The 23,091-nt window shown below is 43.7% G+C and overlaps 1 protein-coding gene across 3 annotated transcripts; it reads right to left on the bottom strand.

Annotated features, from left to right (window-relative positions):
- Positions 1 to 647: 647 nt before the first annotated feature.
- tbx1 (T-box transcription factor 1) lies at positions 648 to 22,501 on the bottom strand. Of its 3 annotated transcripts, XM_041201907.1 has the most exons (10): positions 22,275 to 22,501; positions 20,748 to 20,922; positions 16,974 to 17,090; positions 15,254 to 15,611; positions 10,762 to 10,863; positions 7,796 to 7,967; positions 7,494 to 7,649; positions 5,335 to 5,402; positions 5,053 to 5,168; positions 648 to 2,855 (listed from the first exon to the last, which is right to left on the bottom strand). In XM_041201907.1, the coding sequence occupies exons 2-10, from the start codon at positions 20,770 to 20,772 to the stop codon at positions 2,491 to 2,493; spliced, it is 1,479 nt and encodes a 492-aa protein (XP_041057841.1). In that variant the 5' UTR covers positions 20,773 to 20,922; positions 22,275 to 22,501; the 3' UTR covers positions 648 to 2,490. The 3 variants fall into 3 exon arrangements, with proteins under 3 accessions (XP_041057841.1, XP_041057840.1, XP_041057842.1); XM_041201906.1 differs by lacking the exons at positions 20,748 to 20,922; positions 22,275 to 22,501 and having other exon boundaries at positions 5,053 to 5,150; positions 16,974 to 17,109; XM_041201908.1 differs by lacking the exons at positions 16,974 to 17,090; positions 20,748 to 20,922; positions 22,275 to 22,501 and having other exon boundaries at positions 5,053 to 5,150; positions 15,254 to 15,957.
- Positions 22,502 to 23,091: the final 590 nt, after the last annotated feature.

Genomic DNA, 23,091 nt, shown 5'->3' on the forward strand with positions numbered 1-23,091 from the left:
GTTATCTCCTAACCCCAGCGTTCAAAGCGGAAGTCCCCTGGGGAAAGATAATGGCGCCTAACATTGTGCAGACTGTGAGTGAAGCGAATAGAGAGGAGGCGGGTTGGGGGTGGAGGTGCGGGGTGGGGGGGGGGGGGGGGGGGGGGGGGGGGGGGTTGTTGGTGGGGTGGGGGCGGTGGGGGCGAAACATTTCTTTGTGTAAGGATAATGTATAAATGTGCAAGTAGACGCAAAATAGGAAAAGGTGCATGCTCTCTGACAGGGTGAGTTTCTAAAAGCGATTTTCACTAAGGTGATTATTAATTTGGTAAATACTTTTCCGTTTCGCTGTTATTCCTTAAAACGCGGGTTGATGGCATCAAGGACCAAAAGTCGATCCAATTATCCGCTTCCAAACCTGAACCTTCAACCACGTTGTTTGACTCCATCCAAGAGCCCTGGGTTGTCAAACGGTCCTAAGCTGCCCTGTTACCATGCTTCCAGCAAACAGGGACAATCTGTCACAGTGTTCTGATAAAGTCTCGGGGCAATACGTAGCTTTAAAACTTTGTCGTAAACAGACATTTGGGATTGTTCTTTCTCCACGATTATAATTATGCCAAGCATTCACCAAAAGAGAAAAATGAACATTTAGTCTTTCTTTTAAATTTACCAGTTTATATAGAAAATTACAACACGCTGGTTCATTTAAAAAAAATATGAAAGCCATTTTACAACAAACATCGTTTTAACGTTAAAACAATATCGGCCACTAAAAAGTAACGTTACTATCTAAATATACAGTATCTACAGGGTTAGCTATCTACACTTATCTACACTATCCCTGTTTACAGGTGCCATCCTTTAGGTTACTGTTACTCCACCACACAGTCCCCGTGTTTTTTAATATAATCATTTGAATTATCCACATTGCGAGAAATAATAAATAGCAACTTCATTCCGCGATAAGTTCAGCGTGACCAAACTTTGGCACTATAATTTGAATAATAATATGTGTATGTGTGATTGTGTATGTTTTTGTAATTGTGTGTGTGTGTGTGATTGTGTGCATGTTTGTGTATGTAATTGTGTGTGTGATTGTGTGTGTTTGTGTGTGATTGTGTGTGATGGTGTGTGTTTGTGGGATTGTGTGTGTTTTTGTGATTGTGTGTGTGTTTTTGTGACCGTGTGTGTATTTGTGATTGTGTGTGATTTTGTGTCTGTGTGCGTGTGGTTGTGTAGAGACAGTTTAACATGTCACAAATAGCAACATGGCATAACGAGAATTACCGATTGTGTTTGTGTCTTCCTTTCTGTTTCAGAAGATATGCAGAAATTAGGGCATTCTTTGATAGACATCAGAACGGACTAAAAGTATAAGCGATTTAAAATCCGGACATGAAAGTAACGCTATGGAGCCTCGGTTAGGGCTGATAGTCTAATCGCAGGTGCCTGCATAAAGAGTAACACGGTAATAAATGTAAAATACATCCTCACATCCATTTCCCAAATATAATATTTAGTTGCAATCTGCACACAAAACTAGAGAAATATATATATTAAATTAAAATATTACAAATGCTTGGATCAGTAGGTAGCTTTAAACTTGCATTGCATAACTTATCTGAGCGAAATAAGATAATTCATGGTGGTTTCTGAAATCATTTCTTATTTTCGTTTAAAACGTAATACTTAATGCACCGGGAATGTGATGTGCTGCTTTCATTTTATTTATCTACGTGGCCACGGTATTAACACACAATCAAAAGATTGTATTGCCTGGCTGATCACAGGCATTGCTGATACAATCGAAGCACACTCTTTATAGCACAGAAACTGGTTAAGCCTTTAACTGCGTGGATAATTGGATAAGTTCGTGCCATTGTGAAATTGTCGCCATCCTCCCCGTTACAAACAACATATGGCTTTTCTCAAAGCTGAAAGTGCAACTCGACACCTTTTGCCGTACAAATAAAATAAAACTCCAGTTGCCGCTTTACGTTGTTATCCACAGCCATCAGTGCAGTCCTTTCGCTGAAGTCACTTCGCCATGCTGTCCAATACAGGCACGTGCGATAACACCGCCCTTGGCACCAATGGGAGACAAGAAGTCCCACCCACGCCTTTCTCCAATTGGTTGGCCATGGGCATCAATCTACAGCGATGCAGCCGCTGATTGGTGAAGCGACGCGTCAATCAATCAAGAAAGCAACCAATCACAACTCTACAATAACAAGTTGCCTTGGAGCGGGCCAATCACGACTGAAGCCTTCCTTTCAGCTGCACTGCGATTGGTCGATCAATCATCTGCTGTGCAGTCACTGACCCATCAAGTGAAATATTCTGAGTTCCACCAACATGAACCTCCCTTGAACCGCAAATGGTGGTAACAGTTCAGCTAAAGCAATGAGACAGATAATTCCCCCTTTGATTTGTGCATCTTCTTTAGTTTGCAGCATTAGTAGTTTCTCTTATTTCAAAAAAAAAGTACATAGCATGAAATCCTTGACGTTATCTGTGCCCATAGTCATAATTAGTGGGTGCTGCACTGGCAGGGTACATATTTGCAGTGGGGTTCATGTGGTGGTAGCCATGGCTCGCTATGCCAGACAACGGGTACGGGGCCGGCCTGGCTTTGGCACCGATGTAAGCATCGTGGTATGAGCGGTACTTGTAGGTGTGGTGGAGGCTGTCCGGCGACTGCGTGTGGGGGTCCAGCCGCAGTTCGTGTGGAGGGCTTGGCCGAGTGAGCGGATGCAGTCCGCCGGGGAGAGCCGGGCTCAGCACCCGGGACATGAGCTGCTGCTGATGAGGGTGCTCCGGGTGCATGGCTGTCCGGTTAAGATCTCGGTCATAGTCACCTCTGGTGTCTGCATCTACCAATATAACGTGCCAAGGTTTAGAGAAGCGTACACTGACTTTCAACTCAGTCCATCAATTTATCAATTCATGAATTGTCAAACTATGAAAGGGTTTGATAGGGAAGACTTGGAGCAGCCGTTTGCCTTTGCTGGGGAGTCCAAACCAAGGGTCATAAATTTTAAATAGTCGCATATAAATCCAATAGGGAATTCGGAAGAAGCTTCTGGAACCAGAGAGGTTGAGGATGTGGAACTCGCTACCATTTGGAGCGAATGGGATAGATACACTTACAGGAGAAGCTAGTTAGATATACGAGGGCAGAGGAAAAGGATGTACTGATAGGGTGAGATGGAGTAGGTAGGAAGAGTTCTGTGTAGAGCCGAGACAGATTGGACCTGTTTCTATCCAGTAAATTCCAATAATTTTATCTAACCCCGTTCCTGCTCTGAACAGTTGGGCAAAGGATTCGAATGTTTTCCCCCACTGTCCCCCGCCCTTAAAAATGCCAGGAATTACTACCATGGTGGATTAATGACAAAGCAAATTTAACACAGAATGGATTTAGTAACGAAACGTGACCATTGAGTCAATGTTTAGACCATCGAGAGTCTCCAAGTTGGCCGTAATTAAGTGTGCACACCTAAAAACAACCAAGATTAACTATGTAGCAGGCACCAGTGTACTCATTTAAAGGCAAAAGGCAAATACAAGAAATCTACATATACAGTCAATGTTTTTTTTGTTTCAAATGTGAAAATAATTGACGGTGGGACGGGCCTTATCATTGCGGTAGCTCTGTGGGTTGAGCAGATATAAGGTTCTGAAGCTGCAGAACACGCTCACCTTCCGAGGTGAGTAATATAAGGAGCTTATCAGTGGCTGTGGGGAGAAAGCAGGCAGGCTGTGGGTTGCATCGGTACCCTGGTCGTCCCGCACACGCCTCGCGTTTGGACGATACAGGCAGAGGACGGGGCCAGCAAAAACGGCCTGTTCACAACGAAAAGCTGTAATGAAAGAAGGGGCGGTGGAATAACTTAGTTTGCCTGGTCTCAGATCGGGAACCCCTTACAAATGTGGAGGCGGTGGTGGAGACTCTGCTAGACACTCCTCTAGGCAAAAAAAAAGTCGTAAATTAGTTGACCATCGGACCATTGCTTTCCTGAAAGTTGCGGTTTGGGGAAAGTTTTCTTTCTGTTTAAGTCTGAAATGAGATGCGCCATTGTTTTGAAGTAGATGCAGGGAGGAAAGGAGAGGGAGATAGAACAGCTCTTAATGGAGCAATAACATTAAGATGGTCGCTATTAAAATAAAAATTGTCGAGAATCCAGAATTTGCTTTAGCTGCTCTGACCAAATATTAAAGGGACGATATACGGAAAGAACTTATTTTAAAATTTATTTCAGTTGCCTCGGCCGCTAGCTCTGGAATTCCCTCCCATCCTGCCTCCCCACTTGGTTCTTCTCCCTTAAACCACTCCTGAAAACCTACCTCTTTGACCAAGATTTTGGTCACCTGTCCTATTATCTCCTTTTATGGCTCGGTGTTATATCTTGTTTTATAAGCCGCCTGTGGAGCGCCTTGGAATGTTGCATCCACTTTAAGGGCGCTATATAAATGCAATTTGTCGCTATATCACAACATGACAGTCCCCAAAGCACCTTCCAGCAAATAAAGTAGCTCTAAAGCCAGTGTAACGTAGAACACGTGACAGCCTCTTTGAGCATAGCAAGATCCCACAAACAGTAAGGTGATCATAATCAGATAACCAGCTTTTGTATTGATCTCATGTGAAGGAAGCACCTAGGACAGTGCCCTGGGTGTAGCACTGAAACAGCAGCATAGATTATGTGCTCAAATCTTTGGAATGGGACTTGAGCCCACAGCCGGCTGACTGAGAGGCCAGTGTCTGTTAACAATCACTCTTTCGACATGTCACCCCTTATCCAACAATGCACAGAATAAAAAAATCATATCAAGGGGTCACTCAAGTCATGTGCTGGCTGTTGGGAGCTTGCTGTGCAGAAACTGGGCCCTAAGATTTGTCTACATAACTGCACTTCAAAAAATAAAACGTGGGCCGAGTGAAGAGCTCTCGAATATCGTTAGGACATGAAAGACAGTTATTCTTTATTTTTGACTGTATGTGGGGGAAGTTATAAGGGGTGTTGACGGGGGTATTAGAGACACAGAATGAGGGAAGCAATAATGTACCTTTGTCACTGCCGTTCTGCTGCGGTGATGTCACTGGGTTTCTGTTTCTGGCGAAAGCACTGATTAACTGTAAAGATCCTGGCCTGTGATTTCTCGGCCTAAAATATGGTACAAAACTGTTCATTCGAGAACATTTATATCAATCCCAGGCATTGTGTGTGCATTTCAAAATGACGTCAATGCATGCAATTTTTTTTTGAAAATTATAAACCATAAACAGAAGTTAAAAATTTAGTCAAGTTATCAAATGAAGTTAGCCTGTCCCTCAAGAAACAGACTTACCAGTCTTCAGGATCGCAGTCTCTGAATCCTTTCGCAAACGGATTGCTAGCGATTTTTAATTGTGTTATCTGAGCGGATTAAAAATAAATACTTTTAACTATAAATACTTTTCAATTAGGGTTTGATTGCAACTGTGAAACTAAATGTTGTGTACAATTTTAAAAATCTGACTCCTGTAATTTTTAGTGAAACTAAACATATCTTTCACTCCAAATACGTTTAGTGAGACTCTAGGGTCGCGAGATTCAGATAAAATTGCAAGCGCAGCCAGAGTGACTTGAGGTTTGTCTTTTTTTAAATGTTAGATTTATTTCAAAATAAGGCTACCTTTTTAAAAAAATAAAGCTGTGGATAAATGGATATTTTGAGATACTCATTTTATACACCGATGCCGCACGCTTAGCCTTTTTAAAATCAGACTAGTTGTCACATTGCTAGTAATTGGCCACTTTTTGAAGGCCTCAATAGCCATTTTCTCCTGTTGTTTAAATGCACAGGAGAATCACATTACAGCGGCAGATATGGCTGCATTAAACAACTTGCAAACGTAGCAAACTATTAAATATTAACTCCCGCATATACTGAGTTGTCACAAGCAGATATGATCAGGCGCGAAATTTTATATTGTTGTTAATTCATGGTTAAAATATGCCCCTGTAAATGTCCGGATGGTTGTAAAACAAACTTTAATCCGTTATTGACAGTTGCAGACGGAAAGGTCAACTGATGGAAAGCAGGAGGTATGGCAGTCAGACTTGGAACAGCTGTTCACAGACATCAGGATCACGCCAACAGTGTTACACATCGGCATTTCATTAAAAAAAACACCAAACCGAAACAGATTTACAGCCACGACCAGTATTGAGAGATCTCTTCATATTCCAGTTCTTGCAGACTAATATTTCAGAGATTTTGCAAAAAAAAAAATTGTTCTTAAACTGGAATGTAGCCCCGTTTGTCCATAAGTAACTGAACCACGCCACCTTTGATTGACAATTCTTGCTGTGACATTTGAAAAAAAAAAATAGCCGGGGTCTTGAATTTACACAGATAATTGCGTCCCAGTGGGTTTTAGGAAGTTTTCTATAGTCATAATTGCAGGACGGCAGCCCTTGGGGTAGGCTGAATGTGCAACATTATGGATTTGGAGCTGAACTCCCTCAGCTATCAGGTTCCGCATAGAATTTTTGGGAATGAGTTGAGCAGATGCACTGGAATTGAGGGTACACTTTCCCCCAGACACTCTCCAAAACAGACTTCAATTCTCAAACGGCAACCGGGAGCTGCCAGTTCAAATCTGCCTTTTAAAAAAACCTCCTTCATGCTCCAAGCTCTCTGTAATCAGGGTTCACGCATGCCAAGCAGAGATGTACAACAGATGACAATATGATTTAGCGCGAAGATCCGCAGGCATGACACTGGTGACACATTGACATACTTCAATGTTATATGCACGTTAAATGCGAGCGAGACGGAGCATATGAATCCTTTTTTGGTTTAACTTTTTTTTTATTATTTCACTGTTCCGGCATGCCTTAAGTTGTTTCAATAAATTTAAAGGGGCATGCATTTAATTTGCCTCTCTGTGTATTTGACTCCTGAAGGGTAAGCGAGCAGCTGTGTGCCTTTAAGTATTGAAACACAGCGCGATTGCAAATCTCTCCTTCAGTCAATTGACTGCAGACGGCGCATGCCTTTGTTTAGTTAGGATTACCGATTTATTTACAGTTGTTAATGCAGTGCTGTGTACTATATATCTCCCATCCTCGGCAGGCACTTATTTAAACACTGATATACATTAATTAAATGCCCACAGTTGCATTCCCCTGATTTGCAGTGTTTTAAAACTGTTCCCGTTATCTGAATTTTTTTTTAAACATTACCCAGGGTTTAGGAAAAATAATAATAATCGTGATTAAGAGACCAACTCTTTCATCAATTTTCAAAATCAAGTTAGCTGCCCTACATTGCGCTCAAAGTCTGTCCTTTAAATGCAGTTAAATTAATGATAGTTCCAGGATTTAAAAAAAAAATCTTTCCAGATTGTCATCCATCATTAACAACTTTGATGAATGAAGTATTGCAAATGCTGCAACCCTGTCATTGTGAGGGCAGAGGATGATCCCATAATGAATAATAACTTTCAGATACACACATACCCGGTGATTCTGATATGCCGTGACCGCTGTAAATCTCGTCTCCTCAAATAGAAATGTTTTAAAGTTCTCCTCGGCGTACTTTTCACTGTCCTTTCTGGGGTCAACATACACGACATGAAACCGCGGCTGGTATCTGTGCATCGAGTTTAGAATAATCTGCGTGAAGTATACGAAGTAAAGGAGATTATTTGAAAATTCATGAGTCTCAGCCTGACACCCCCTTCCCCCTACCGTTCCCCCCCCCCCGGCCCCCCAACACAAAAAAAATATTTAAACAGGACGTAAATCTTCAGCCTACTTACATGGCCGTTATCGTCCAATAAATTATTGGTTAGTTTTAGCTTGTCGAAAGAGACAATTTGCTTCATCCACTGAGCACCCTTGGCAGGGGAATCGGGATGATAATGCACTCTGCCCGGCGTAGCAGGGTCTGCTTTACCGGCCACTAGCCAGGAGGAACTGTGGAAAGCATACCTGAAATGCGAAATAAATAAATCCAATCACTTACTAAATAAATAAACACAGGCCACTAATTCTTAGACTTCCAGGAAGACGCGGTTAATAAATCGATTTGATTAATGAGACAAAGCAGGTTTCAACTGATCAGCTAGTCGGAATTTCTAACCGCTCTTGGGGTTTTTTTTTCTTACGAAAGTCACGTTAACTTGTCCTGCGAATTAAATGTATAATTCAGGCTTAATTATTGTGAGTTTTCATGATCTCCGCTTTAATGTTTCAGACGCAGGGGTTGAAGGGTTGCTGGGTAAAAACATACCTAGATCCATATTGATAGTACTAATATTGATAGGACTTCCTGAGGTTAGACTGGGCAAATTGGCTGGGTTAAATTGTAGGGGAAGCCAAACCAGTTCATTAGCAAATAAAACAATGCAAAGTTATTTTTTCCCCCCAGCATTTTCTGTTTTTGTTTCAGATTTCCAGCATCGGTAGTATTTTGCTTTTACATTATTACAATAGAAACAGAACTGTGCAGGAGACTCCTCTGAAGCGTCAATATTCTCAAAGGCGTGTTTACTCTAAATTACTTAAATAAATAATCCTCTTACATTTTTATCGTGCAATCATCATATGCACCTTCAGTCTCTTTTTTAAAAAAATTTCACTCTTAAAAGATAAAAAAACTTCCGTGTAAGTCGATGACGAAACTGCCAATGTTCTCTTTCCCTGACATACATAGGATCGGGTACAAAAGAAGGCAAAAATCTTTTAATTATGCAGCACCAGATTCTGTTTCCATTCACGAATATTGGGATATAGATGGATAAACTCGCGGATTGCCGGACGGAATATAATTTAAAAAAATTATTTTTATGTGTTATCTGCAACTTTTAAAATCGCTGCAAGAGAAAGTGGCGGATCCTTGAAAAAGCATTCCTTAATTTAACTAATCTAATGTTTAAATCATCAATTTGTTATTCCATTGAACGCCTTAGAAGCTGATGTGTAATTCATTCTTTCGGAAGCTTGTGACAGAGTGTAGCAGAGTAACGCCCTCTGTTAACAGAGGCACCACATTTGAGAAAGTAAGGGATAAAATTAAATCAAATTCAGCCGCGCAGCAAAAATCTTTACTTCAATAGCTTGTGAAAAAAAAAAATCACAAGGAACGTTCCTTCTGAACACCGATGAAAGGAGACTGGTATTTGGAAACTAAAGAGTGTCAGTGAAATTGCCCTGAAATTTAGCACTCAACCCGCGCGTAACAGCAAAAGGCCACTTTCCTGCCCTTGCAGGGTTTTGTATTTTAACATACGGCCACAATAAACTGTTTCCTTGCCAGGCCAATGGCACTTCTCAGTGTTTTATGGAAGGTCAGTGTTTGATATAAAGTGGCGAAACTTTATTTTAACAGGGAAGGGCTGGGGAGGGCTGCTAATTATTTTACTTTAAACCCTTTTCAGTGTCTACTTTTGTATGGACAAAATAACAATTGGCCTTGGCACTGTGCATTATTTGCCATGTATCGCCTCCTCTCTGATCATCAGATTAATATCAATTCAAACTCATTTCAGGCCTGCCTGTCGGCTGTTCTTTTTGGCTGGAAACAATTATGCTTTTGCCTGCACATAAACACGTCGCTATGAAAAAGACGCCATCCACAGAGCACATTGTTTAACCCACCCAAATCCCCCGGTACTGCAGATCCAAACGAAGCCCGTTTCCTGTGTCAATACTTACTGCAGTCGTTTTGGCTGAACAATTCCGCCACATTGTAACAAATTGATTCCGATTAGTTTACATGATACACCAAGCAATGTGAGTGAGGACGCATTGCAAATTTAGTGAAAAAAACCTTCGTAATGAGGGGAATCAATAGATGAAAATGCTGTGCTAATGCATATTGTTACTAATGACTGATTGTGGTATAAATGCAATCCTACACTTCGGTATATGAAGAATCTTAGATAAATAAGTTAAAGCGAAAGTTCATTAGCAACTTTATCTCCAAAACTTAAAACGCTCCTTTGCAATAACCTGCTGCTCACCTCCGGTTTAATGCTGACTTAGCTTCACTTGAACGGGTTTAGACTGAAGCTATGACAATTTATTTCAACGTTTAAATGTAAAAAGAAAGCTACATGTACAGCATGGAGTTGGGGGATGGGGGAGGCCGGGGGGTGGGGGGGGGGGGGGGGGGGGGGGGGGTAGGGGTGGTGGGGTGTCCTGGGGTGGGTGAGGTAGTGTGAACTTGAAATTTGGAGTGTGTGATGATTGTGGTATTATATATACACATATATAATATACACGTACAATGTATATATATTCACACATAAATACGCACACACGTATATATGTGTGTAAATGTCTGTATAGATTATGTATATATATAATATACACATATAAAATATATATTCACGCATGTATACACACAGACATATATATGTATGTGTGTATATATGTTATATATATTATACACATATAATATACATATTCACACATATATGTGTACGTGTATAAATATATATATAGATTATGTATATAATTTTTCATATAATATACATATTCACACACATATATATAGATAGATTATATATTTTATATATAAAGCAGCATTAGAATACACTTTTGACATTGTAAGCTATCGGGGAGCGACGTGTATTTAGCATTGCCAGCAGTTTACTCCTATCTCTCAGGTTGTTGCTGCCTTGAAGAAATGGCCGTTTCAAACCACTTCAGCCTCGATGCTAGCGCCAGTTAGGATTTTTCCCCCTCAAAATAAATGTTGACAGAGTTTTATTTTACTTGCCGGTATCTTTTGTCGTCGACGGGTACAAAATCCATGAGCAGCATGTAGTCAGCCATGGGATCCATGCCGAAAATCTTCACTTGAAAAGTCGGGAACATTCTCCTGTGAAGTGGGGGGGGGGGGGGGGGGGGGGGGGGGGGGGGGCAAAGGAGCGAAGGCGATTAAACCGACACCGTCAAAAATCGGCGAGGATCCTATAAAGAGGGACAACAGCAACGGGCTGTTCCCAGTTCTCCGGCATTCCGCGGGTCACAGAAATAAACTTCGCCCTCCACTCTCCCCCCACCCCCCCCCCCCCCCCCCCACCCCCCACCTTCCTATTCCAGATATCCCTCTCTGTAAAGGACCTCGACAAGTTTTTATATACCCGCTAGAGCAAGTAGCTGCTGTTGCTCGTTCAGTCCAACCTGGGGGAACTCCAGTTACATCCTTGATACATCGTCGCCCCTGTACATTATCTGGACTTGGCCCAGTCACCTTTAGTACCCGATAAAGTGTAGGACTCTGTTTAACCCTCTCCTCCCCCCAAAAATAGGAGGTCAAAATCGTTCCAACTGGACCTGTGCAAATCTACCCATCTACCCATTAAAATCCTCAGAGGCTTGGTCTCTTTCCCTCTTCTGAAAGTTAGGGATTGTCATAATGATTCCATTATTGTTGCTATTTTTCTGAATAAAAAACCCCTGACGTATAATTGTTGAAATGAGCTCCATGCAAATACTCTAAGTTAAAATGTAATTTTATGCAGAAATGAATATCATTTCCCTGTAAACATTTAACTGAAACTGAAACTTCAAACTCGTATTTCTCTTCACAGATGCTGTCAGCTCTGCTGACTATTTCCAGCACTTTCTGCTTTTATTCTAAACTTCCAACATTCCCAGTATTTTGTCTTTATGAAACTGTAGCTATCAAGTTTGCTTCTGATAAACTATTACTTTAAAAGTGAAATAAAAGAATCATTTTGTAATAAATACAGGGGATTAAATGAGTGACTCCATAAAAGGGTTCCAACGGGTGAATAATTGAAATTAAGAGATTGAAAACTAGGTTACTGCAACATAATATTAAATGAATTATGTATGCGCCTGTCTACATACAAGGGTCCAGTCATCTACCTTACCCTCGCAAGTTCAGTTATTATTTAAGGATTTTCTATTCTGGTCTATACTTCAGATACAAATATATCTACAAAAATGAATGTTTGCCATAGGTTATTATGCGGTTGTGTGAGGCTATTTTACAGGAGTTTTCATATTAGGTTGCCTTGCATCTCAGTCTAAAGTAGAAACATGCTCTAATGAACTGGCCGGGATTGCTTTATGTGTGTGTGAGACAGCAAGAGTTAGTATGCAGGGCGCAAGGATTATTAAATTAGGTTTTTTTTTAAAAACTCCAACATCAATTAAAACACGGGTTTAAAATAAGCGAATTTTAAACCTTCCAATGTTCATTTCTCTCGTCCGAAAATGTGTATCTGCTTAACAACATTTTATTAAATTAATGAAACGAGAGGTGATTTCAAAGCACAGCCAGTCTCTGCCTAGTGAAATCTTGAGATAGATGTGTGGAGATCTCTTTACTCTGCTGAGTTTTGGGTTTCTTTCCTCAGTTAATTGAAGAAGGGGAAATGTACTTTTGTCACAAGGTTTGCCGTTAATATTAAAGGGGAGGGGTAGCGATCAGCAGAGTGGGAATAGACCGCATGGGCCCGTGGGCTCGTTCCGTGGCCAAATGGGCTGTTCCTTGGCCGGAACGCACTACCATTCTGCTGAGTGGAGAGTTTTTTTTCCCCCTTGCCTCTTTACTTTTTGGCACAGGTTGTGCAGAAGGACATGTTTCAAGGTGTCCATTCGTACTGAAGGTTACATTATCCTGTAGCATTTCACTTGCTGCATGACCAACATTCCTTTGTTGTTCCCTAAACAACTTTTGATTGGCCACACAGTGTGTCTGAGCGGTGAACAACATCGTGTTCTCTTGAACTTTGCGGGGTTTGGAGAAGGTGAACCGATTAAAAGCGTTCGCTAAGAAATGGTACACGAGTTGGATGTGACTCAGGGCACCCTGTCTTCATTTTGATTCATCGGCTTTGGAAACTATCGAGTCAAACGTCTTAGACTCCGGGACAATGGTTCACAGTTTGATTTAACCCCCTTTCCCACTAGTTGGGAAAGATTCTCCAACTGAGTTTGAAAAATAAAATATTGTTTACAACTGAACATTCCGTATTGATCTGGACGAACTGACTAACACATACACTATACAAAGTCCCCATGATGTACAAGATTCTACGATTCTAGTCCAACAAAAAAAAATCTACAAGCCTATTCGGCAGTTGTTAAACGGATTAAAGTGATTTTATGCCAAGGTATTATTCTCGGCGAAAGCAGGAAAACCCATCAAGGAGCCAGAATCTGTTGAATGGATGCCATCGTACTGATTGCTATTATGGCAAACAGCTCAAAGCGCAATGGAAGGCAAACTAATGTGACACCTACATCTAGATTTACTCAAATTTACACAGTAAATTAGGAGAACTGGCTCTGCCAGGGCCTCGACTTCAAAATAAAAACAAACACCATTTAAAACCACAGGCTTCTGCAGAGCTGAGATAAAATAGACACGGGATACCTATTAATCCAATATTAATGCTGCTCACCCCTCACTTGCCTGGTACCGCCATTTTCTGCCAAACTAATGAACACGATGACTGCAGCTATAAAAACATTGCATAGTTCAGCTGAAGGAACCGAAACAAAAGGAAATGATCTCGCTGTTCGAATCATGTCCAAATATTCGCTTTTTAAACTTTTTTTTGGCATTTTTTGAAAGCTGAAATTGCTTGGCAATTTACAAATCCGTGGCATCGATCCCACTCAATCGGGTTTTAGATTCACTCTTCATAAACAAACACTAGAAACGACTTTTTAAAAAGCGCACGGCCGTTTTAAGTGAGACCTTAAAATATTTCGATTTCCTAAAGTGAAACCAGGATTAATTCGGGATTTTTTTTTTAAAAAAGTAGTACTACTATAACGTAATATAGCCACAAATTGTAGAACAGTTGGTTTAAAATATATATTATTTGTGTTATTCTGTCCAGAGTTTCATTCTAATTCAAAACCGACCTTTTAAAAAAATTAAATGTTAAAGTCTCTGTTCCTTTGCCTATATGTGGCGAACATTTACAGATCGGACACAAAATCAACAATTCCAGGAGTTAACTAACTTGACAAGTCTTGAAGACAAAAGACGCACAGATTGTGGACAGGAATCAAACCCAGGTTTTAGTTATAAACGTCTTGCACAACCTCAACCAACTCACTGATCTTTTAGTGCAAATTCTTCAACCCATTGTAACCCCAGTGTTCTGCTCCCTGAACCCGCTCCGCTCAGGGTATCCTGCAGGTTTCCAGCTGCCGGGGTGGGGGTGGTGGGAGTCGGGGGGTTGTTTGGGGAGGGGAGGCGGGGTGGTTGAATTGGGCAAATCACGGGCTGTGAGTTTGTTCGATTTATCTGGAAATAACTGAGGCCGAGTGTACACAAAGCGCTCCGATAATAGGAGCTGCAAGTCAAGAGACCGAGAGGAACAATGCTCTGCTTTTTATCTGTTTTCACAATCTCCCAGGTCGAGTTCTCGCTCGTGCGACATCCTCTCTTTAAGAAGAAAAGAGGCGAAAGGGGGGAGAGAGAAAAAAACATCGCTGCACATCTGATTAAAAGAAAGAAAACTGACTCCTGACTAACCTCAGCGGCCCGAGTTCACCGCGGGGTAAGACAGTTTGTTCAATATCTTCACATCTAGATCTCCTAGGCTCTTACCCACCGTCCCCCCTAAAATATACACACACACACACACACCTCTACAACCCCAGACCCAGTCAGTCACCCCTCAAGAGTTTATAAACCACACTAGCATTGTCATTAAAATGCTAACTTTGTTGTGGGGCAGTATTGCAGGGGGAAAGTCGGGATATTAAAGCGTGCAATTTGTCGTTTGCTTGCGGTCGCTTTTACATATATTACTACATTCGTTCTCAGATAGAGAGAGGGCGGTGTTTCATTCAGCATTTCGGAAATAAATCTAACCTTTAGCTTTTAACGCACTGTAGTAAACCCGTTGGGGAATGGGAACCGGGTGGCTGATCCCTGGGTATAAATGCTGGGGGTTTAGACGCGCCCGGGAGAGCGGCTGAGTTTTAAGCAGCCGGGGTTTGATATCATTGTTATAAAGGTGCTCAGATGGAAAATCTTATCCTTTCTTTTTAACGCATTAATAGCTGCAAAAAAAACCACGATTGACAATTGTAGACGCCATTGTTAGTGTTTCAGCCTCTGAAAAGTTTTCTAAGAAAGTTTTCACGAAAGTTAATTAAAGGCTGAAAATAACATTAGGATTGAAAAGAAGAGAGAGCGATGCAGAGACAGAGACACACACACAATTGTGAAATATGGCGGCTGTGTATTTTTTAAAAAAAAGGTTCCTCACCTCCCCGCTTTGGTGACTATCATCTCAGTCCCGAGCTGGTTAAACTCGTCCCACAGCGCCTTCATCTCCAGCTGCACCGTGATATTGGCCACTTTGGGGTTCTTCTTGACCGGCGCTTTGCTGGATGCGGTGATCGAGGAGCAGTTGGAAGGGTCGCCGCTGCTGTTTTCCGAGGAGGGCGCCGAGCCCCCGCCGCCGCCGCCGCCGCCACCGCCGAAGCTGCTGTAGCTGTTGTGCTGGGCGGCCGGGCAGGACTCGTAATGCGCTTCCTGGCTGTAAGGACCGGGATCCCCGGGAGAAGGCGGGAGGTGGTAAGCTCCGGACGAGTTCAGGCTACTAATGCTGTTGGCGGTAAAGGCTGCAACATCACAGAATTGAGAGAGCTGCGTTAACCAGGGGCTGGAGATGGCAGAGATCATCTTCCAATGTATTCCCGGCTTTGTTTTAAAAATATATATTTTCCCTCTTCTACTTCTTCCTTTCTCTCTCTCTCTCTCTCTCTCCCTCCCTCGTCCTTTATGGCTTTGCGTTTCCTCTGTGCCCTTCCTCCGCTGCTTAGAATCTAACCCGAGTGGCACCGAGTCTCTGCGCTGCTTTACAATTACTGTGGCTCAACTCTTGTTGAGAGCTCTTATCTTTAGGGCCTCCCCTGACCATGAAACCGGTTCCTCTTTTCTCTCCCTCTCTCTCTCTCTCTCTCTCTCTCTCTATTTAGATAAGGGCCTACAGGTAATGTGGATTTTGTCGACTTGGGACGGAGCTCCTGATGGTTCTGATTGACAGAGCAGTGCGCCGTTTCTTTAAATAAAATGTTCTTTTTCGGACACCCATTGCTTAACGTGGGTGGGTGGGTGGAGGGGGTTGGGGGGTGGGGGGGGGGTGGTGGCGGTGGTGGTGGTTGGTGGTGGGTGGGAGGAGGAGGGGGGGGGGGTGGCGGTGGTGGTGGTTGGTGGTGGGTGGGAGGAGGAGGGGGGGGGGGGTGGCGGTGGTGGTGGTTGGTGGTGGGTGGGAGGAGGAGGGGGGGGGGTGGCGGTGGTGGTGGTTGGTGGTGGGTGGGAGGAGGAGGGGGGGGTTGGCGGTGGTGGTGGTTGGTGGTGGGTGGGAGGAGGAGGGGGGGGGAGGTTGGGGTGGGGGGGTGGGGAAGTGTGAGGTTTGGGAGAGCAAAGCAAGACTTCGATCACACCCGCAACAATAGAAACCGCTTAAACAATGGGGATTGAAGTTTGCACTGGAAATCCGCTCCGACGATAACAAACACCAATATGCAGCGTCATAAATAAATGACATCAGGCTCATTGTCAAATTAACCCCCAAATCCCGCACACCTTTAAAAACCAGGCACAAGGGGGTGGGGGGGGGGTGGGGGGGGGGGGGGGGGGGGGGGTGGTGGAGAGAGAGAGGGAGAGAGAGTGGGGCGATGGTGGGGGGTGGAGGGGAGGGGACGTTTTCGACACATTTCACCTCCAACGTTCAGGGGAAATGGATGACACGCTAGGTCCTATTTTCACAGCGGCGGCTCGGTGACACACGGCTCCGCCGGCGCTTTCCCGGCGCCGCCGGGGGATTGGAGCTCCGAGTGCAGGCGGCCAAACATGTTCCCTGGACATTGCGCAATCGGGGCGGGGGGGGGGGGGCGGTGGTGCTTTTCTCTTTGAAAGGAAACTTTTCAACACAACACAACAAAAAAAAAAAAAAGGCGCTTTTTTGGGCTATCACCTACCTTCCATGTCCCTTGTCACTGTGCTAAAATGCATCCTACTGCAAGTTAGACTGGGATCGAAGTGCTTGCCGAAGGCAGGGCTGTGCAGAATCGCTTCGTTTCCTGGTTGCTGGGCCGCTGTAATCAGAGAGGCAATACTGAAAGCGTTTGCCTTGGGAGAGAGAGAACTGTTTTCGTCCATAGGAGAAGATTCTAAAAGCGCTCCAATTTCCCCCTCCTTCTTGCTTTCCTCCCCTTTAAAAACTGCAACCAAACAGAACAAGAGATCCGAGTTTAACCTCTTTTTTTTTTAAAAAAAAAGCCACGGATCTCCCCCGAGATTATTCCCCCACCCCCCCCCCTTTAAATAAGTTTTCTCGCCTTTCCCTTTCCTTTTTTCCCCCCAAAAGAAAGGTTACATGGGATAGGCCCTCCGGGTGTTGAGTGTCCTACAGTTGATCTCTTTCATTTTTCCAGGCGAGTTTGACATTTTTTTTTTGTTGTTATTACAACGAGTATGTCGGCCGATTCATCTAAAAAAAAAGATGTGTTCATTTGGGAGGGGGAGGAGGGCTGGGTGGGGTGGGAGTGCATGTTTAAGCGGCTCCATTCCGCATGGTTATTCCCTCCCGAAAACGGCGCTGTGAATTGACGGGCTCTCATTCACAGCTCCTGGGTGATGTCAGCAGGGACTGGCCGGCCTTACCCGAATGGAGGAGCTGCAGCAAGCAACCAAAATGTCAAAAGCGACTGATCCCTCCCCGCCCTCCATCTCCCACCTTCACCTCCCCCCCACCCCCCCCCCCCCCCCCCCCCCCCCCCCCCCCCCCCCCCCCCCCCCCCCCCCCCCCCCCCACACACCCCCACCCCAGGCAATGCTAGAAATGTGCTTTTCCATGTGATGTTTTATTTGAACAGGTCCCTGTCAATCAGAGAGCCAACATTTTCAATCCGGCCTGAAGACAGCGAGAAGGGGGGGAGAAAGAGGAATTTGCTGTCATTTGCGGATGCCCGCTAGGCGGGGATCCATCGAGTCTGCGGATCTCCACTAAAACTTGGAACCCTTTTAGAATCTTCCCACACCGCGGAGGTGGGGCTCGCTTCGCCTCTAACTCACTAACACGCCGAGTAGATGAAGGATTCGGGGGTAGCAAAATGAGCAAAACAAAGCAAAACAAACAAAAAATAAATAAATAAATGTGCTGATCTCGGTTTGTGGGCGGCGGCTGCCTGCACACTGGAGATGAGTCCAGGACTCCAGGGCTGTACAATTACAAACCATTGCCTCCAATGGTACAGTCACGTGTAAGAAACCTGTTAAAAGTAACGCAGCTCACCCTGGGTCTGGCCGCCCGTCTATTTTAATGTAGTCAACTTAAATAAACTAAGTTCCGAAATGCAACATTTTCGAGGCGGAATGTATGTCTTTATCTTTGCATAGTTCTTATCCAGACCCCGTTCCTCCGATGCCCTCTGATGAGCTTCACTCTGGATTCTAACAGTAATGAGGGCGATGAGGGAGGGTACACATCAAGGCTGGACAGTTTCACATTGCCTGTCTGTTGGCTCTCTCTCTCTCTCTCTCTCTTCCCCCTTTACGGTCAAATACCTACACTAGCTCCCAATTCTGACCAAAAAAGGGGAATGCTGGCGCCCGGTTAAGATAACGATTGCTCTTAAAGTAAAAGGAGTTGGGGGCAGTCGGTACATAGTGCATTATGACCTTGTATCATACCGTCAGCAAACAACGCGGCGTGGACTCCAGCATTAATATCTCAGAAAATCATATTTCATTAACAGAGCACAGGTAGTGGCGAGGTTTCGTTGCACAATCAGACGCTGTTACATTGCCTTAAGGCAAGGTTTGCACAGTTTACAGTCGTCCCCCCACCCCCCCCCCCCCCCCCCCCCCCCCCCCCCCCCCCCCCCCCCCCCCCCCCCCTCGGCAGGTGAATTTCAAACCGTTTGCATCTGTTTCATTACCAAATTAACACGGTCTAAAAATTACTGTAGCCAGTTGTTAGAGCTGGGTCCAGTTCCAACCTGTGAAGGTAAGATAAAACTTTTCGGCCCTGTCTCAGAGGAAAGCGACCTCCAGGACGGCACCTCAGGTTCTCTCTTTTTTTTTTAAACTGATTTTAAAGACATTTTTGTCCATTTACCTCTCATAGCGGTTAGGCCGAGAGAATTGAGGGAGATGCCGGACTCGCAGCCAGACTAGTATCTGTTTACCTGCTGTCTGCCTGTACCGTGAAAATGAAAATGAACACGGTTGGCTAAGTGGGAAAACATCTTCATTCGTGCCCAGTATCTTTTGCACGGTCACACACAATGCAATCACGAGTGTACGTTCTGTGGTAGCATTGTTTTAGCATTCAGCCTTTCCCCCTTGCATTGTATAAGCGATATAAACCTGCCAACTGATGCGGCAAGTTAACCTGGTAGGGTTAGAATGTTCCATCTTGCCCGTGTGATGTTAGAGATTAAATTATTCCAGTTTCTTTACTTTTTTTAAAAAAAAGATCAGACCCGCGTGTTTATTATGTGTTATAAAATGTGTTCTAAAAAGGTCGGTCTCACTAACCGTGAGGAGGAGATATAGCGTGAAGCGGGTTAGAAGTATTGCTTTTTTGCAAAAGCTTTTAAGCACTGTTGATCGAGAGAAAATAAAACAGGCGCATAAGCAGGCAAGATATTGTCAAAAAAAAAGGCACCGGTCCTTCAGGAGTTAAAACATACTTGTTGAAAGACCTCCAACTCTTGGCCCGTGTCATTAAAGGGGGCTGCATGAAGGCACCCATACCTGAAGCAGGATATTCACTCTGCCCAGTGGTTTAAATTCCCTGGCCGAATATCCCGCTGTCACCGGGTTCGCCCCCTGTCACCTTGCATGTGCGGTCCTGAACGGCCGAAGCAGAATTTAATGTAGACATATTTAAAGATCACCTTGTGAAAAGGTCTCATCTGTTATTAAGCCTCAGCTGGGAGAGGTTCGCCGCGTTTTGCACGCCCCTCAATCCCTCCATCCAGATTTATTCCGGTTTTAAGAAAAGGGCGTTAAATCCGCGCGGGATTTGAATGAAGTATTTACTCCTTTAAAGTAGCTGAAAGCAAAACTGTACAGATAAGAAAGACAAGGGTGATTCATGTTCTCTCTGTGTAATGTACGTGCCAAAGCCGACGTTTTTAATCATTGCCGCGTCGGAAGTGCCTTTTTTTTTTCTGACTCTGCAGGCGTTAAAAGATAAAATGCATTGCCCTGTACCAGAGGAACTGCTTAACCAGTCGTTTTGCAGTAGTCCCCAGGGATCTGGCCGCAAGCAGGCCGGGGCCGAACCGCCACAGGCTGGGGCGATGCAGCGAATGCGACTACCGTCCAGCGATAGAGGGATTTGACACAGGAACTCGTTGGGTTTTTTTTTTTAAAAAACGATCGAACTTTTAAAGAAAAAAAAAACGAAAATTAGTTCGAGTAAGGTTATTCTCCCTCTTTGGCTCTGGGTCTCTCTTCTCGTTGCAACCAACCCCCTACCTGCCCTACATTCAACACCTTCATGTAAAGGGTAACAGAGTGAAAGCAACATGGAAAATCTCCAAGCAAAAAATAAAATCTTTAAATACAAGAGATCTTGTTGGAAAACTAATAGCTTGAAATAAGTAAACTGTACTCTAAAGGCTGTTGACTGTTGTCACTCTCAATCAAACTCAATGTAGAAATTGTCAGAAATGATTAATGAAAACCTTGCTTAATTTAGAACCAGTTGACATTATTGCTCGGAATAAAGGAATACTTACATTGCAATTGGTGATAAACAAACATTTCTTTCGGCACAGATTCTTTGCCAACCTCTCTTGAAACTCCCCACGGTCTCTGCTCAAGAATGTCCTTTAAATTCTGTTTTTGTTTTGCGATCCTTGCTATTGGCTGTGCGTCTGCCTCTGGTCTCTCTCAATGACGCATCAATTTTACCTTAACCATAAAGTTTTAATTGACTCATTAACGATCAGTTGAATTGTCCTTGTGCGTCATGTGCATTATATCTTAGTCTTACACCTTCCTGGCATATCCAATCGGCGTGCAAGTTAAGCAATCGCTGTTTACAACCTAACACCTTCACAATATTATCAAAACGAATGAACCGAAGGCACCTAAAAATTATTCGTTTCGTGCACTTAACATATAATTCAAGATATGAATTTAAGGTTGCATTAGTAAACTAGATTTGACATTCTTACTGTGTATGTCCATTGTAAATGCTCCACTATTGTTAAACGCGTGTTCTTACTTTTGGAACATGCATACAATCTGTCTAAATTTGTCTAAATGTAAACCCTTCGCTGTCTACAAAAGCATGCATGGAATAGAAACTCCCATCGTTGACAAGGGAACTTTATAAATGAAATCTTTAAACTGAAAACCGAGCTTGATTAATGGGCTGGGGCTTTTTTTTACTGTCATGTCGAAACTGGGAACCCTCAAAACCGTTCAAATAAACAGTGGTTTTATTGTGAAAAGGCGACTTTGTGGCGTTCATTTATCATTGGAGAGTAGCAGAGATTTGGAGGGGGAGGGGTGGTTACAGCATGGACAGTGGGATCCTTCCTATTATCTGCTTAGATTTCTGTATTGGGCAGTTTGCATGGGGTCTCTAATAGGATTAACTCTCAAGTTAAAGCCTCATCTTTCCTTCCTTAGGCAGGAACTGAGCAAAAGGTGCACATGAAACCAGGAGAATGCGGGATCAGACTGGTCTGGATCTATATTGGTCTTTTAAACAACGTCTGTCAAATCGTCAGTTTACTGACAGCCCATTATCAGACTCTGGGCTCTACTTTATTTCGCTGAAATCCAGTAAGGCCGTGATGAGATTTTAAAAGTTTACATTCAAAGTCTCAGGCAAGTCTGAGCATAGCGTGCCGGAGTCGCCAGTTCTTGTTGCGCCTTAATGTGTACTGACCGGCCGCACATACAGACCTAGCAATGAACTTCAGATGCCAAATGAAATTGACCCAGGTTTGCAACTAACCAGTGACCAGTCTAACTCCGGATTAACCTGTTTCGTTTTGAAACAGGATCTGCCAAATTGAGCGAATGCCTAGCTTGGTGTAAAGCGTTGAGACCCATCGGAAACACCTCGATCACTTACCCCTCTCCACCCCGAGTGATCACTTGTTAATTTTAGGTTGTGTTTATGCCCCGCATATCAAACAGCCCGCGATCTTCCAAGTAATTGGTTAACATACTATTCACGTCAATGCTTCGTATCTTCACGAGTTTGGAAACATGGAAGGGATAAAAGTTTACGAAACTGCGACACTTACGCGGGGGTTAAGCACTTGAAGGCTTGCGTTCTTGCTGGAGGATTTGGGATCAAGCCCTTTTTATTCTCTCTGTTTGCGAAGCTCCATTTCACTCTCTTCCTGACACAGTTCTGTGTTTTCATGCAGTTTCGGGACGTTTCCTTTGTTTTCAGACGTTCCGCAAACTTCCATCCCGGGTTAAGAGCGTCAGGTCCGCCGGCTGAGAGTCCAAGATGCAGACTGTGAAAATCTGCCCCACCGCAACCACCAACCCCCCACCCTCCGCCTTTTTTTTCTCTCTCTCTCTCTCTCTCTCCCTCTCTCACATACACACACACACACTTCAATTCAAGGCTGCATTTTGATCCAATATCAGAGGAAGATTGGAATTTTCATCCGGAGAGAATGAGCATTGTTTTTGGCTTCCTCCAGTCTCCCAGCTATGTAATAGGTGACATCATTAATTACCGACCCAGAGGGTGTAATTTGCAATCAGAATTAAGCCGCGATTAGCAAGAATTATACATTCCCGATTCCCTTAAGAGTGGCGAACATGTCACACATTTATACATTCGCTCTGTTATGCTCGTCCTCTCTCTGTCTCTGCCTCTCCTGCTTGCATTCCTTTGCCACTGGCTGGTCCGCACCAGGTGTTCACGTTCAGCTTGAATCCAATCGCCGTAACATTTAATGTCTTAATTGTTATTTCTTCACCTCCGCCCCACCCCCACCAAGAGCCATCTGTTTCTCCCTCTATGAAACCCCCAGTGCAGAGATAGATAGACTTAACAGAATGAAATGTGAATCGTAGCGACAAGTGCTGAAAACGTCAAATTCC

This window comes from Carcharodon carcharias, chromosome 13 (genome assembly GCF_017639515.1).
Source record: "Carcharodon carcharias isolate sCarCar2 chromosome 13, sCarCar2.pri, whole genome shotgun sequence".
NCBI lineage: Eukaryota > Metazoa > Chordata > Chondrichthyes > Lamniformes > Lamnidae > Carcharodon > Carcharodon carcharias.

Coding starts and splice junctions, on each gene's coding strand:
- tbx1 (XM_041201907.1), bottom strand. CDS start 20,772: ATGTTTGTTTATCACCAATTGCAAT. Junction 17,091..20,747: donor TGTTTATCACCAATTGCAAT/GTAAGTATTCCT, acceptor CTCTGATTACAG/CGGCCCAGCAACCAGGAAAC. Junction 7,650..7,795: donor TATTGGACGATAACGGCCAT/GTAAGTAGGCTG, acceptor TACTTCACGCAG/ATTATTCTAAACTCGATGCA.